The 16,732-nt window shown below is 34.7% G+C and overlaps 1 protein-coding gene across 3 annotated transcripts in view; it reads left to right on the plus strand.

Annotated features, from left to right (window-relative positions):
• TBCK (TBC1 domain containing kinase) overlaps window positions 1–16,732 on the plus strand; it is a 224,360-nt gene that overhangs the window by 63,975 nt on the left and 143,653 nt on the right. For all 3 annotated transcript variants that reach the window (XM_055342419.1, XM_055342418.1, XM_055342420.1), the window contains 6 exons: window positions 6,308–6,369; window positions 7,458–7,519; window positions 9,790–9,938; window positions 11,313–11,451; window positions 12,933–13,032; window positions 16,503–16,552. In XM_055342419.1, coding sequence (XP_055198394.1) covers window positions 6,308–6,369; window positions 7,458–7,519; window positions 9,790–9,938; window positions 11,313–11,451; window positions 12,933–13,032; window positions 16,503–16,552 — 562 coding nt within the window. The remainder of the gene's footprint in view (window positions 1–6,307; window positions 6,370–7,457; window positions 7,520–9,789; window positions 9,939–11,312; window positions 11,452–12,932; window positions 13,033–16,502; window positions 16,553–16,732) is intronic.

A 16,732-nucleotide genomic window follows, 5' to 3' on the forward strand; every position in this document is an offset into this window, starting at 1 on the left:
TACAGAAGGTATCAATAAATATTGAATAATAATATATAATTGTATTAAATGTTACTGTATTTACAACATTTAATTTCGAAGATTGATATTAAGGCTTTTAAGGAGTCTTAGAGATTCCTTAATAAGGTCTACAAACTAAATTTATACTTTATTATTTTTTAATTTTAATTCCAGTGTAATTAACAGTGTTATATTAGTTATATTGGCTTCAGGTGTATAATATAGTGATTCAACAACGTATACACATTACTCAGTGCTCATCATGATAAATACGCTCTTAATTCCCTTCACCTGTTTCATTCATCCCCCCCCCCCATCCATCTCCCCACTGGTAACCATCAGTTTTTCTCTATAGTTAAGAGTCTGGGTTTTTTTATTTGTTTCTTTTTTTTTCTTCATTTGTTTTGTTTCTTTTTTTGTTTTGTTTTGTTTTGTTTTGTTTCTTAAATTCTACATAAGAGTGAAATCATATAGTATTTGTCTTTCTCTAACTTATTTCACTTAGCATTATACTCTCTAGATCCATCAATGTTGTTGCAAATGGCAAGAATCTACTCTTTTTATAGCTAAGTAATAATATTCCATTGTGTATAAAAATACCACATCTTTGTTGTTGATTATCTATCATTGGACATGTGGGGTGCTTCCATAATTTGGCTATTCTAAATAATGCTGCAGTAAACATAGGGATGCATATATCCCTTTGGATTAGTGTTTTCATATTCTTTAGGTAAATATCCAGTACTTGGATTCATGGATCATATGGTACTTCTATTTTTAATTTTTGGAGGAACCTTCATGCTGTTTTTTCACAGAGGCTGCACAGTTTGTGTTCCTACCAACAATACACAAGGGTTCCTTTTTCTCCACATCCTTGCCAACACTTGTTATTTCATGTGGGTTTTTTTTTTTTACGTTAGCCTGTCAGGTGTGAGGTGGTATCTCATTGTGGTTTTACTTTGCATTTTTCCCTGATGATGAGTGATATTGAACATTTTTTTTCATGTGCCAGTTAGCCATCTGTATGTCTTCTTTGGAGAAATGTCTACTCATGTCCTCTGCCCATTTTTAGTTTAGTTTTTTTTTTTATCGAATTGTGTAAGTTCTTATTTTATTTTAAATTATATAATTAATATACAGTGTTATATTAGTTTCCAATATTCAATACAATGATTCAAGAGTTGTTCAAGTTCTTTATGTATTTTGGAAAGTAACCCTTAATCAGATATGTCATTTGCAAGTATCTTCACCCATTCAGTAGGTTGTCTTTTATTTTTGTTGCTTATTTCCATCACTATGCAGAAGCTTTTTTTTTTTTTTGAAGCTTTTTATTTTGATATAGTCCCAATAGTTTATTTTTGCTTTTGTTTCCCTTGCCTCAGGAGACATATCTAGAAAGATGTTGCTAAGCCAAGTCAGAGAAATTCCTGCCTGTGTTCTCTTCCAGGATTTTTATGCTTTCATGTTTCACAGTTAGGTCCTTAACCCATTTTAGTTTATCTTTGTGTTTGGTATAAGAAAGTGGTCCAGTTTCATTCTTTTGCATATGGCTGTCCAGTTTTCTTAAGACCATTTCGTGAGAGACTTTTTTCTCATTTCATATTCTTGCCTTCTTTGTGGAAGATAAATTGGCTATTTATTTCTGGGATGTCTGTTCCGTTCTACTGATCTACGTGTCTGTTTTTGTACCAGTACCATACTGTTCTGATTACTACAGTTTTGTAGTATATTTTGAAGTCTGGGATCATGATACCTCCAGTTTTGTTCTTCTTTTTCAAGATTGCTTTGACTATTCAGGGTCTTTTGTGGCTCAATTCAAATTTTAGGATTCTGTGTTCTAGTTCTGTGAAGTATGCTGTTGGTATTTTGACAGGGATCATACAGAGATTTACACTTTAAATCCCCAGAGATGTGTATACATTCTTCAAATTATATAAACACAAAAGAGTAGTATGCATATGTACATTACATATATAGGGAGAGAGAGCAAGAGAGAAAGAACAAGAGAATTTTCATCTTGAACTACTGCTTTATCTCACTATTTATCTGGCTATATTCCAGTATCTGTAATTCAGTTAATATTTAGTGTTTAAAATCTTTATTTTTATCAAAACCTGTAAGTTAACAAATGACAAGCTTTTTTTTCCTGAACATTTATTTTATTTTTTTAATAAATTAATTTTTATTGGTGTTCAATTTACCAACATACAGAATAACACCCAGTGCTCATCCCATCAAGTGTCCCCCTCAGTGCCCATCACCCATTCACCCCCACCTCCCGCCCTCCTCCCCTTCCACCACCCCTAGTACGTTACCCAGAGTTAGGAGTCTTCATGTTCTGTCTCCCTTTCTGATATTTCCCACACATTTCTTCTCCCTTCCCTTATATTCCCTTTCACTATTATTTATATTCCCCAAATGAATAAGAACATACACTGTTTGTCCTTCTCCGATTGACTTACTTCACTCAGCATAATACCCTCCAGGTCCATCCTGTTGAAGCAAATGGCGGGTATTTGTCATTTCTAATGGCTGAGGAATATTCCATTGTATACATAAACCACATCTTCTTTATCCATTCATCTTTCGATGGACACCGAGGCTCCTTCCACAGTTTGGCTATTGTGGACATTGCTGCTAGAAACATCGGGGTGCAGGTCTCCCAGCGTTTTATTGCATCTGAATCTTTGGGGTAAATCCCCAACAGTGCAATTGCTGGGTCGTAAGGCAGGTCTATTTTTAACTCTTTGAGGAACCTCCACACATTTTTCCAGAGTGGCTCCACCAGTTCACATTCCCACCAACAGTGTAAGAGGGTTCCCTTTTCTCCGCATCCTCTCCAACATTTGTGGTTTCCTGCCTTGTTAATTTTCCCCATTCTCACTGGTGTGAGGTGGTATCTCATTGTGGTTTTGATTTGTATTTCCCTGATGGCAAGTGATGCAGAGCATTTTCTTATGTGCCTGTTGGCCATGTCTATGTCTTCCTCTGTGAGATTTATCTTCATGTCTTTTGCCCATTTCATGATTGGATTGTTTGTTTCTTTGCTGTTGAGTTTAAGAAGTTCTTTATAGATTTTGGAAACTAGCCCTTTATCTGATATGTTATTTGCAAATATCTTCTCCCATTCTGTAGGTTGTCTTTGAGTTTTGTTGACTGTATCCTTTGCTGTGCAAAAGCTTCTTATCTTGATGAAGTCCCAATAGTTCATTTTTGCTTTTGTTTCTTTTGCTTTCGTGGATGTATCTTGCAAGAAGTTACTGTGGCCGAGTTCAAAAAGGGTGTTGCCTGTGTTCTCCTCTAGGATTTTGATGGAATCTTGTCTCACATTTAGATCTTTCATCCATTTTGAGTTTATCTTTGTGTATGGTGCAAGAGAGTGGTCTAGTTTCATTCTTCTGCATGTGGATGTCCAATTTTCCCAGCACCATTTATTGAAGAGACTGTCTTTCTTCCAGTGGATAGTCTTTCCTCCTTTATCGAATATTAGTTGACCATAAAGTTCAGGGTCCACTTCTGGGTTCTCTGTTCTGTTCCATTGATCTATGTGTCTGTTTTTGTGCCAGTACCGCACTGTCTTGATGACCCAGCTTTGTAGTACAACCTGAAATCTGGCATTGTGATGCCCCCAGATATGGTTTTCTTTTTTAAAATTCCCCTGGCTATTCAGGGTCTTTTCTGATTCCACACAAATCTTGAAATAATTTGTTCTAACTCTCTGAAGAAACTCCATGGTATTTTGATAGGGATTGCATTAAACGTGTAAATTGCCCTGGGTACCATTGACATTTTCACAATATTAATTCTGCCAATCCATGAGCATGGAATATTTTTCCATCTCTTTGTGTCTTCCTCAATTTCTTTCAGAAGTGTTCTATAGTTTTTAGGGTATATTTTGAGAACCATTTGAATGGCAAATGGTTCTCCAACCTTTTATTTTCAGGTTGTAAGTGTCCTTCTGTCTAAAATGAGTCTCTTGTAGACAGCAAATAGATGGGTCCTGCTTTTTTATCCAGTCTGAAACCCTGCGCCTTTTGATGGGGTCATTAAGCCCGTTCACGTTCAGAGTTACTATTGACAGATATGAGTTTAGTGTCATCATGATATCTATTTAGTCCTTGTTTTTGTGGATTGCTCCACTGAACTTCTTCTTAAAGGGGAATTTTAAGAGTCCCCCTTAAAATTTCTTGCAGAGCTGGTTTGGAGGTCACATATTCTTTCAGTTCCTGCCTGTCTTGCAAGCTCTTTATCTCTCCTTCCATTTTGAATGAGAGCCTTGCTGGATAAAGTATTCTTGGTTGCATGTTCTTCTCATTTAGGACCCTGAATATATCCTGCCAGCCCTTTCTGGCCTGCCAGGTCTCTGTGGAGAGGTCTGCTGTTACCCTAATGCTCCTCCCCATAAAGGTCAGGGATTTCTTGTCTCTTGATGCTTTAAGGATCTTCTCTTTATCTTTCGAATTTGCAAGCTTAACTATTAGATGTCGAGGTGTTGAACGGTTTTTATTGATTTTAGGGGGGGGGGATCTCTCTATTTCCTGGATCTGAATGCCTGTTTCCCTTCCCAGATTGGGAAAGTTTTCAGCTATGATTTGTTCAAATACATATTCTGGCCCTCTGTTCCTTTCGGTGCCCTCGGGAACCCCCATTAAACGTAGGTTTTTCTTCCTCAGGCTGTCACTTATTTCCCTTAATCTGTCCTCATGATCTTTTAATTGTTTGTCTCTTTTTTCCTCAGTTTCCCTCTTTGCCATCAACTTGTCTTCTATGTCACTCACTCGTTCTTCCACCTCGTTAACCCTCGTCGTTAGGACTTCTAGTTTGGATTGCATCTCATTCAATTGATTTTTAATTTCTGCCTGATTGGATCTAAATTCTGCAGTCATGAAGTCTCTTGAGTCCTTTATGCTTTTTTCTAGAGCCACCAGTAGCTGTATAATAGTGCTTCTGAATTGGCTTTCTGACATTGAATTGTAATCCAGATTTTGTATCTCTGTGGGAGAGAGGACTGTTTCTGATTCTTTCTTTTGAGGTGAGGTTTTCCTTCTAGTCATTTTGCTCAGTGCACAGTGGCCAAAAACAAGTTGTATTGGGAAAAGGAGAAAAAGAGAGAGAAAGAAGGAAAGAAAAGAGAAAAAGAAAAAAGAAAAAAGGAAGAAAAAAAGGAAAAAAAAAGAAGAAAAAGAGAAAGAAAGGGAAAAAAAGGGTGGGGGAAGCAATTAGAAATCAAAAAGAAAAAGAAAAACACGGGGGAGTATCTTCTGAATCTGTAGACTTTAAGTCCCTTGACTTCCCCTGGAACTGGTCCTTCTAGCTGGTCTTCTGGGGGAGGGGCCTGTTGTGCTGATTTTCAGGTGTTAGCACTTGGGGGAGCTGCTCTGCCCCCTGCCTGGTGCAGGGCTCAGCGGGGGTTGTTTACCCCGTGAGGCCGCAGGAGGAACAACTGCAGTGGTTACGGCAGCTCTGGAGCCCTGGATTCAGCTCCCACAGTAACTCGGGAGCTCTCTGCAGGGCCTGGAGGCTCCGGGGCGGGGCCGCTGATCTGCTCAGCTCGGGGCAGGAGCGTCCTTGCTGTCCTGGGCCCTCCCGGCCTCTGCCTGTCCCGGGGGAGGCCGGATCCTGGGCTGTGTCCCGGCGCCCTGTGCTCCGGGGCCTGCGCTGTTGGATTTGCGCTCCCGCCCCGCAGCCCCCTCCCTGGAGCCGCCGCCCGAGCCCCTCCGAGCTGCTCCGGGCCCGCCGTGCGCGCTGCAGCCCTTAGGGAGCTCGGCGCACTCTCCCGGGGCGCAGGTGTCTGTTAGTGTCCCCGGGAGCCCGAGGGCATCCCCGACCTCCTGGATCCTGCTCCACCTCCCTGCGAGCCCCTTTCCGCCTGGGAAGGTTGGTGCAGCTCCTGCTTCTCCGGGACGGGACGGGGCTCTCCTGTCCTGGGGACACTCGCCCCGGCCTCAGCCCGGCTCCTCGCGGGGCCCCTCCCCCTCGGAGGCCTTTTGTTTCTTTATTTCTTTTTCCCCGTCTTCCTACCTTGATAGAAGCACGAACTCTTCTCGCTGTAGCATTCCAGCTGGTCTCTCTTTAAATCTCAGGCCGAATTCGTAGATTTTCAGGATGATTTGAAGGTTATCTAGGTAATTTGGTGGGGACAGGTGATTTGGGGACCCTACTCTTCCGCCGTCTTGTCCCTCCTCCAATGACAAGCTTTTTAATATTCCAAGTTCTAAAACTGCATAACAGAATTTAAAAAAAAAATATCAGAGTTCAGTTCTGATAGAAAAACAGCATTAATTCATGCAATTTTTCTGTTTTATAGGTTGTGTAGATGACACTATAATCGTTCTGGCTGAAGAACATGGTTGTCTGGACATTATAAAGGTTTGTCATTAATCTGTTATTGAAAATTCATGTATTTTGTATTTGAGATCTAATAAGCTATTTTAAAGCTGTTTATTTCTGTTCAGATATTTCTTTTCATAGAGTGAGAAGCTAATATAAATTAGTATAAAATCCAATTAAAGACTTAATAGAAAAATCAAAATGTCCTAGAATAGCAAACATTTGAGTAATGTATATTTTTAAATGGATCATTTTAAATAATTCTTTACTTTTTAAAAAATGTTTTATTTAAATTCAATTTCATTAGCATAAAGTATATTATTAGTTTCAGAGGTAGAGTTCAGTGATTCATCAGTTGCATATAATATCCAGTGCTTATTACAACACATGCCCTCCTAATGCTCATCACCCAGTTTCCCCATCCCCTCTACCCTCCTTTCCTCCAGCAACCCTCAGTTTGTTTCCTATGGAAGTCTCGTATGGTTTGTCCCCCTCTCTGATTATGTCTTATTTTATTTTTCCCACCCTTCCCCTTCGCTCCGTTTCTTTTCTTAAATTCCACATATGAGTGAAATCTTATGACAGTTATCTTTTTCTGATTGACTTATTTTGCTTAGCATAATACCTTCTAGTTCCATCCACGTCATTGCAAATGGCAAGATTTCATTCTTTTTTGATGGCTCAGGAATATTCTGTTTTATATACATACCACCTCTTCTTTATCCATTCATCTGTTTATAGACATCTGGGTTTTTTCCATATTTTGACTATTGTGGACATTGGTGCTATAAGCATTGGCATGCATGTGCCCCTTCGAATCACTATGTATCACTATGTATCCTTTGGCTAAATCACTATGTATCCTTTGGCTAAATCCTCAGTAGTGCAATTGCTGGGTGGTAGGGTAGCTCTATTTTAAACTTTTGAGGAACCTCGCTACTGTTCCAGAGTGGCTACACCAATTTACATTCCCACCAACAGTGTTCAAGTGTTCCCCTTTCTCTCTCTGCATCCTCACCAACATCTGTTGCTTCCTGACTTGTTAATTTTAGCCATTCTGACTGGTGTGAGTAAAATATTTTTTTAATGGATAATTTAAAATAATTCTTTTCTTTTTTATTTATCAGGACCTTCCTGAAAATGTGATAAATCTTTTGAAGAAGTGTCTCACCTTCCACCCTTCCAAGAGGTTAATATTATTAAGACTTAGAGATTATACTGAGATCTTTAACATATAAGTAGTGTTTTTCCTTATTAGTTATAATATTAATGAATTAAATCAGAATATTTACATATATATAGGAATACATAATTGACATTAGTATCACAATTGTTAGTTATGGCTCTGATGTATATTAATTAAAGAAGAAAAAATAATTAAACCACAATCAGGAAAGCTGGCATATTTTCAGAAATGTTACTGGTTCATTTCCTAATCTCCAATTAGAAAATCAGCTAAATTGTAGATATTCCTAAACACGAATGACATGAGAGAAATGACAACAAAAGTTTATTGGCAATTGTCTTAAGCATAGAACTTGGATAAATGATGAGGTCAGCTATCATTTGTTTAAAATATAAAAGGATTTCTTGGAACTATTATTATTTATTTTCATTTGATCTTATCACTGTTAGCCTTACAGTTGTCTCTCCTAAACTCCTTAAGTGAAATCATATGACAATATGATATTTGAAAATAATGTATTCTCACTTAGAAAAACATCTTTATCAATACATGTTAGGAAGAGTGGAATAGTATTAAAAACATAATTTTGGGTAAACATGCTATATTAAGAAAGGAGGAAGAAAAGCTAAAGGTATTATTGGTTTAGAATTTTAAGATATTCAGTAAAATAGTACGTCATAATCAAGACAAAAGTAAAAAATGGGGATGCTCATATATAATAATCTTGATTATAAGGTACAAAAGCACAATAAGGGAATAAGCATTTACTTACAGTCACTTTATTTTTATGTACAAATACACATCTCGACTCTGCTAAGGAGAGTTTTATTATTATTTTCTGTACTGGTAATGTATTTAAGACTTTTAACTATCCCCTTGATTGCCGTTTTTCTAACCAGTTTTTTTAAAGGACATTTTCCAGTGTTATTTGTATGCTTTGGAAAAAATCAAACAAATTGCCAATCAATATTTATGATTATATTTACTTTACATTTCTCAGACACAAACTATGTGTAAGTAACTTAAAGAAACATTGGTTTTGTTATGGTTGATTGCTGGTTACTTAGTGGCCAATTTGAGTTAGTGAATAGTTTCTTTAATATGCTGTAGCATCATCCATGACACAAGTTTCTAAGTACATTCTGCCACAGTAATTCGGTTGACCCACTGACAATAATGTTAATTGAAATTTTGGCAGATCACCAGGGAAATCATGGTTAACTAGACTAAAAAGAAAAATGCACATGAAATATTGCAAAGTATGATTCTTTTTTGCGTATTGAAACATATTCTTATAAATGTAGATGCAAATGTTTCTAAACATAGGTATATTAAGCTTCCCACCATAAAATATATTATTGAATTCTATTTTTACAAAAAAACAAAAAACAATGATGTCCCATTGTGTTTATTTAACTCTGATCAACAGACTCTTTATGGCAAGGACCAGATAGCAAATATTTTTGACTTCAAGGGCCATACAGTTTCTGTCATGGCTATTAACACTGTCCCTGTAGCTGAAAAACAGCCAAAGACAATACTTAAATGCATTAGTGGTGCTATGTTCCAGTAAAACTTTACTTTTGGGTACTTAAACTTATGTTTTACATAATTTTAACATATCACAAAATAATGTTATTTTTATTTTTTCAACTATTTAAAAATGTGAAATCTATTTTTAGCTCATCAGCCATACAAAAACAGACAGTAGGCAGTTTTGACCCATGAGCCATAATTTTCTGACTCCTGATGTAAACTATATGCTTTTATCATTTTTTTCTTACATTAATAAACTCTATAGAAATTTGTTATCTTTCTTTCAATTTTTTCCAAAACCACAATTGATTTCATACCATATTCAGAAATAGGCCTACATCATATACTACAAAAGCCATGTATTATGAAAATTTTACAAAGTATCTTACTAGATTGCTCAATATAAGATTATTCATATTTCCAACAGTCTTTTTTCACAGCACTATTTTTGAAATTAGGTAAGGCACTGGCTAATAGGCACCACTGTGATATACAGAAGTTTTATTTTTGAAGAGAGTAATGAGACACACAAATCAGGGAATAGACATTAAGAGGTCAGCATGACAAAGCAATTTAAGGAAAAAAGAAAGTTGATATACCCTGGTAAACATAAATTATAACTGAATAACTTGAAAATTAATTTTCTGTATCTTACAACTTTTTAAATAAGTGATATCAAAAATTTCTAATGATGAAATTTGTAACTCATTCGTACTCTGTTTTAAATTTTTCCCAAGGCCAACTGCAGATGAATTAATGCAAGACAAGGTATTTAGTGAAGTGTCTCCTTTGTATACTCCCTTTACCAAACCTGCCAGTCTGTTTTCATCTTCTCTGAGATGTGCTGATTTAACTCTGCCTGAGGATATCAGTCAGCTCTGTAAAGGTAATGATAAATAAGACAAAAAACAATATAAGCCTTATTTTTAAAGAAAATACCCTTATCCTATTTTCGTTTTACATTTATCAACAATATGTATATTACATTAGTGAGGCTTTATCAATACCTATCTGAGAATTAAGAGATAATTTTGGATTTGCTTAAAATATAACTAACCTAACATTTTAATCTTTTACATTTAAATTGCTTTGGACTGAGAACTTTAAGAATTGAGAAAAGGGGGATCCCTGGGTGGCGCAGCGGTTTGGCGCCTGCCTTTGGCCCAGGGCGCGATCCTGGAGACCCGGGATCGAGTCCCACGTCGGGCTCCAGGTGCATGGAGCCTGCTTCTCCCTCTGCCTGTGTCTCTGCCTCTCTCTCCCTCTCTCTCTGTGTGACTATCATAAATAAATAAAAATTAAAAAAAAAGGAGTCTTCATGTTCTGTCTCCCTTTAAAAAAAAAAAAAAAAAAAGAATTGAGAAAAGGAAGTGGCACCCAAAAAAAATTATTATACAAACAAAAGTCCTATTTTCATCTTAAATCTTAATACCAAAATTGTTTTCTAATTCCTAGTAGAATATCCAGTACATCAATATACATATATTCTATATAATTTATCTCTAATTATTCTATATAATTTATCTCTAATAATTTATCTCTTTATAAATTATCTCTAAAAATTGTTTTATTGGTAGAACTCCATATGATTATATTCCACATTGTAAGGGAATATCAGCTTTCTTCTTTTCATTCATTACAACTCTCAGAATGTGTGTTTTAGTGACACCAATAAAATATTCTTATATTGAAGTTATCATGATGTGTAAGTCATGTCAAGAAATATATACTAAGCATTTATTCAGCCAAATCTTTTTTTGAGTTTCTGCTCTTCCACACACTATAACTGCAAGTAACATTAATACCAAAAAGAAAGGCAAATAAACATTTATGTTACTATTATAAATAAAGGTCAATAAGAACATACTGTGGTGCAATCCTAGTGAGCCTGAGACAACGAGAGTCAGCAATTGCCTCAAGACATGAAGGATGGGATAGTTTGTGTTAGTTACCTACCCAAGCGCTTTTTTTGCCCTTATCCCTTTCCCACAGAGCCCAATATATCTGGTATCTGTATAGAATATATATCCCATATATCTCTAATATTGAGGGTAAAAATTTCACTTTTTCTCAAAGAAAATGAATGTACATCCAATATGTATATCTTCATTTCATCCTTTGTGCAGTTTATAGTATGAATTTTCTAAAGGGACTCTTACTATGTTCTTCAATTACTTTTTTTTTTGAGAATATTAGCTGTTGCCTTTTAATAAAAACAGAAAGTTGATAGCTCTGATTCTTTTCCATTTGCCATTAATAGATATAAACAGTGATTACCTGGCAGAAAGATCTATTGAAGAAGTATATTACCTTTGGTGTTTAGCTGGAGGTGACTTGGAGAAAGAACTTGTCAACAAGGAAATCATTCGATCCAAACCACCTATCTGCACACTTCCCAAGTAAGGAAAGAAAGTTTCTCTTGGAAATGAAAAAAAATATAGTAATAACATTTTTTTTTTAATGTGGGGTTTCTCCGGTAGACATTCCAACTAAGTGATTATGAAAGCAACTGGAAGCCAATACCTTGTTTTCTTGGCTGAGACTTCTAATTAAAGAATTTCCATTAATTTATTATTTCAGGGACGCCTGGGTGGCTCAGCAGTTGAGCGTCTGCCTTTGACTCAGGGCGTGATCCTGGAGTCCTGAGATCAAGTCCCACATTGGGCTTCCTGCATGGAACCTATTTCTCCCTCTGCCTGTGTCTCTGCCTCTATCTCTTTCTGTGTCTCTCATGAATAAATAAAATCTTTTTTTAAAAATGTATTATTTTAAATAAATATTGTTTTTTAATAATTTGCTTTATGATCTTTTTGAAGTAGGCTTATCATTATGGAATATCTTATAATTGATGTTTAATAAATGAAAAATGTATACGTCAGAAAGAATAGTAATATTCAAAAGAGCTAAACTAGTGTGCCTATTATATGTAACTATTGTTTATTTCCAATTACAATTGTAAATGTAAATGTACTCTATGGCCTCATTGTTTAGCCTAGAGATCATCATAGTGCTAAATCACTGTTGTGAAAACTCTGCAGAACTCTGTGACATCTTGGACATCCTCATATAAACTACACTGAAAGTTAAATAATAGTACAACTCTAAGGACCAAAATTGTTACTGTTCCATTGCTCTTTGTATCTATTCATAAAGATGTGAACCTCAATCTCTTGAATTTCCACCAATGCTTTAAATTTTTAGTTTTAGATTTTAGGACTAGATTGATCATTGTAACAATAAAAATCACCTATGATTATTTTTTCTTCACATGTTAAATTTTTAGGTTAATTATTTGAGTAGATCACTGGGTCTCTACTTTTTCTCTCCCTTGAACTGATGTTTAAGTCAATTATATTTCTCATATATTGGATTAAGCAAACACCAGGAAATAAGATGATGGAAATCCCAAGGTATATGTAAATTCTCAAAATTAATTCTCTGAAATCCTCAAGAAATGTTATGCATTTATTATTCACTGTTGTTTCTCCCAAGAAGATACTATCATGATTTTTCTTTCTTCTTTTATCATTTCTCACTCAAATAAAATTCCTCAGGAGCACATACACATATTGTCAAGAGAGTAATTTTGCGTTGAACTTGCATGAACAAAGAAGATAAATCACATTCCTATATTCCTAAAATGCTTTATATTTCATATATTGTATTCATACCAACTCAATTTATATTTAAAAATGAGAATTGTTTGGTGAAATTTCAACCAGCAGTCGCATATTTTTAATTAATCTGTTTAGTCTAAAATGTCCTTCCTTCTTTGATGAGGAAATGATGATTTAAAATAATTTTTATTTTCTAGAAGAAGCAATAAATTAGATTTTGTGTGCTCATTAAAATAATTATGTTTTTTTCAATCTCTTTTCAGTTTTCTCTTTGAAGATGGTGAAAGCTTTGGACAAGGTCGAGATAGAAGCTCACTATTAGATGACACAACTGTGACATTGTCATTATGCCAGCTAAGAAATGTAAGAATGATATTTTAACAAATGATTTTTCTTAATAAAATCTTACAGATACACATGAAGCCTTGAACTCCTCCCTAATCTCATAAAGTATGTCAGAGTTTCTTTAAGGCATGTGCCCAGAAGTGACATTATTCTGAAACAGGATCTGTACTACATCTTCAGCTTTAGTATATATTGTTCAGTCATTCCCAAAAGTAGTTGTATCTTTTTACCATCACTGGATATAAGGTTTCTCCTTTTCTGTATACTTGGTAACACAGGGTATTATCAAATTTTAAAAAACTATTGCTCTAGAGGCTCCTGGGTGGCTCAGCTAAGCATCTACCTTCTGCTCAAGTCATGATCTCAGGGTCCTGGATCAAGCTCTCCATTGGGCTCCCCACTTAGTAGGGAGTCTGCTTCTCCCTCTCCTTTTGCCCCTCCCCACCACTCGTGCACTCTCTATCTTAAATAAATAAGTAAAATCTTTAAAAATATTATTGCTTTAAAAGGTGGAGAATAGTATTTTGCTATAATACTGATTTTTAATTCCCTGATTATAACACAGTTATGAATCTCTTCATATTTCTTGGTAGCCTGTTTACCTCTTCTGTACATTACTAGTTCATATCTTTTGTCAATTTTTTCCACTGGGTGATTTCTTATTGATTTGACTTCAAAAATATTTCCAAATTTAAAAAAATATATTTCCAAATACAGAGTCTTTGTGTAATGCATATGTCTTCTAACCTGTGGCTTTTCCTTTAACTTTTGATGATGTCCCTTAAAAAATATGATATTCCTAGGTATAGATTTTTCTTTTGGTATTTATCCTGCTTGATGCTAAGAGTTTCCTGGACCTTTGTTGTTTGATGTCTTTAATTTTGAAAATTTCTGTCTTTATTACTTCAAGTATTTCTCCTTCTTCTGATGTTTCTCTAACACATAAATTACATCTTTTGATTCTTTATTAGAATTTTTACCTCCATGCTTATAGTACCCATCTGTTCTTGCATGCTGTCCACTTTTTTCTTAGACCCCTTAGCATATTAATCATAGTTATTTTATTTTATTATTATTTTTTTAAATCATAATTATTTTAAATACCTGGCCTGATAATTCCAAACTCTCTGCCATATCTGAGACTGGTTCTGAAGCTTACTTTGTTTCTTCAGAGTGTCTTTTTCATATTTTAGCATGTCTTGCAATTTTTTGTTGAAATCCTAACATGATTTATCTGTAAAAACAACTACAGTAAATAGACCTTTAGCTCAAGATGTCATGTTTATCTAGTTGTTTACTATTGGTGTAGCTTTTTTGTCAGAGGCTAAAGTTTCCTCAACTGCCATTGTTCTTGTTTCCCCTGGTGTCTTTTCGTTTCCCTAGAGACTTTTTAAAATCAGGTCTGAGGCCTCCAGTTCTTTCAGCTGGAATCCCTTTTTATATAGGAGTGCTACTGACATGGAGGTAAGGTAGTAAGGATAAGGAGTTCTATAATCCTTTGGTTTGGTCTCAGCCTTTTAGTGAACCTGTGTCTCTGGGCTGTGACCTTTATATACGCTTCTTAGCTTTCCTCCTTACCTTATTAGTAGAGACAGGACAGCTACAGAGAATCAGTATCGGATATTCTTCTTCCCCACATCAATGACTAGAGGCAGCTAAAGTTGGATATCCTCCCCTCTGCCCCCGGACACACACAGTTCTTTGTTTACTTGAATATAGCAGGATCTTCTCCAGTCTGGCTGCGTGTTAATCAGATGCCCAAGTCTTTGTCCCATTGTACTTAAAACCCTAGGCCACAATTATCAATATACTTTATTACTAGCTTATATCCTCTCTCTAAGCCCAGCTTTGGGTCTCATATCATTGCATTTTCCTTATATTTTGAGGGTTTTTTGTGATTTAATATTTTATATATTATGTAGTAGGAGGGAATTAGAATCTCTTCCCTGCCATAATGCAAGGAATAGATAATTTAAATATATAATTATTACCATATGATGCACTAAATTTATGTCTTGGAAAAGAAGGAATGTGGATAATGAATGAAATAGGTAGCAGTACAAAACAACAAACAATAAACTACATCCAAATATATGGTTTTGACTGATTTGATTTTACTCTTAATTTGTTTCTTTGATTTAAATATAATCCAAGGTATATGAAGATAAGTTAAATGAATACAAGGCTTCAATTTTACCCTCTCAGTGAACTTACATTTCCACTTTTGAAATTTAAAGTACCTTTTAATACAATTATTAAGAAAAAATGTTAATGTTGCTGATTTTAAAAATAATATGGAAACCAGATATTTTTTACCTTCTACTTTTCTGTATTTTTGCTTTTCTTTTTTTACTTTTAATATGCTAAATTTTTAAGAACAAAAAAAGGCAGAGAAGTTACTTATAATGTTTATGATTTTCAGGACAGTAAAACCCAAACTTTAAAATAATGTACATATTAATAATACAGTAAATTTTGAGAAAATCTTATTTTTCTCCTTGGAACTTTAACCCATAAAAGAAGTACCTAAAGGTTTAGAGGCAAAAATGAGATAAATCTACAGCACATCAAATTTTAGAGAAAAGCTAGGCATAAATTCAATGTTTGCCAGATTCTCAGTTATGGGTAAAAGATTTTTCTTTGCCTTTTAAAAATTCTGAGCATAACTCACATGAGTGAGCACACAGAAGATTAATGCTGGCTACACACAGAGCTTGAACTTCTGTGTCAATCCCCACAGGAGCAGATACTCTGCCTTCAAGTTGGAAGTTGAACTGAAGAGCAGAGCAGCAGGCAAGATGGCATTAACTTTAATCACCCTACTTAGGATGTGTCTAAGATTTCACTTTACTATTGCCTGCCTTCTTATGTTTTTGAAGAATATCTGTAATCCTGGCAATGTTATTATTTGGAGTAACATTTACTATAATGAGTTTGTGAAAAAGATATTTAAGAAAATTGAATTTTTTCAGTTGATTTACCAGCTATTTGAGTCATGCATGTTCAAAGTATGATGTGAGAAATTCTTTTGAATCCTTTTATTAGCACCTTACTTTTGTCTTAGTTTGTGTTAATGTCAAAGCAAAAATAAATTGGACTCAAGTTTTTAATTAAGAGATGTGTATTAAAAAGTACCTTTCCATATAATCATGTAATTTAAAGATGTTTTATCCATTTATTCAGTTTTATACTAATTTTAGTAATTCTGCATTGTGTTTGGAAAACTATCATAATAGGTGTCTAACATTTATGAGAAATGCCTGAAGGTAAAAAAAAATTAAAAAAACAATATTCTTTACAGCTAAACTCAATCCCTGGAGGCATGGTATATTTGCATGTTTATGATAGGAATGAATTTTAAATTCTATTTTATAGTTTTCTTGTTATCTTTATGAATATATAATTTTTCATCATTTTTCTTTTTAAATAAAGCTTAGTGTCTCTGTCTCAGATCTTAAATATCATAAATATTTTTTCTTTCAATTCAGAGATTAAAAGATGTTGGTGGAGAAGCATTTTACCCATTACTTGAAGATGAGTGAGTATATATAGATATATATATATATATACTTTTTACCATTACTTTTCTTTTACATTTATATTAAATTGATAAGAAGCTTACACATTTTCTTTGAAAATTGTTTCCTAAATAGAATACAAAAATGTGGTGTTCTGGGTTTTCTTAATTTTAGATGTTTTGTCAATTTTTCTGCTTTTG

Source organism: Nyctereutes procyonoides, unplaced genomic scaffold (assembly GCF_905146905.1).
Source record: "Nyctereutes procyonoides isolate TBG_1078 unplaced genomic scaffold, NYPRO_anot_genome, whole genome shotgun sequence".
Lineage (NCBI taxonomy): Eukaryota > Metazoa > Chordata > Mammalia > Carnivora > Canidae > Nyctereutes > Nyctereutes procyonoides.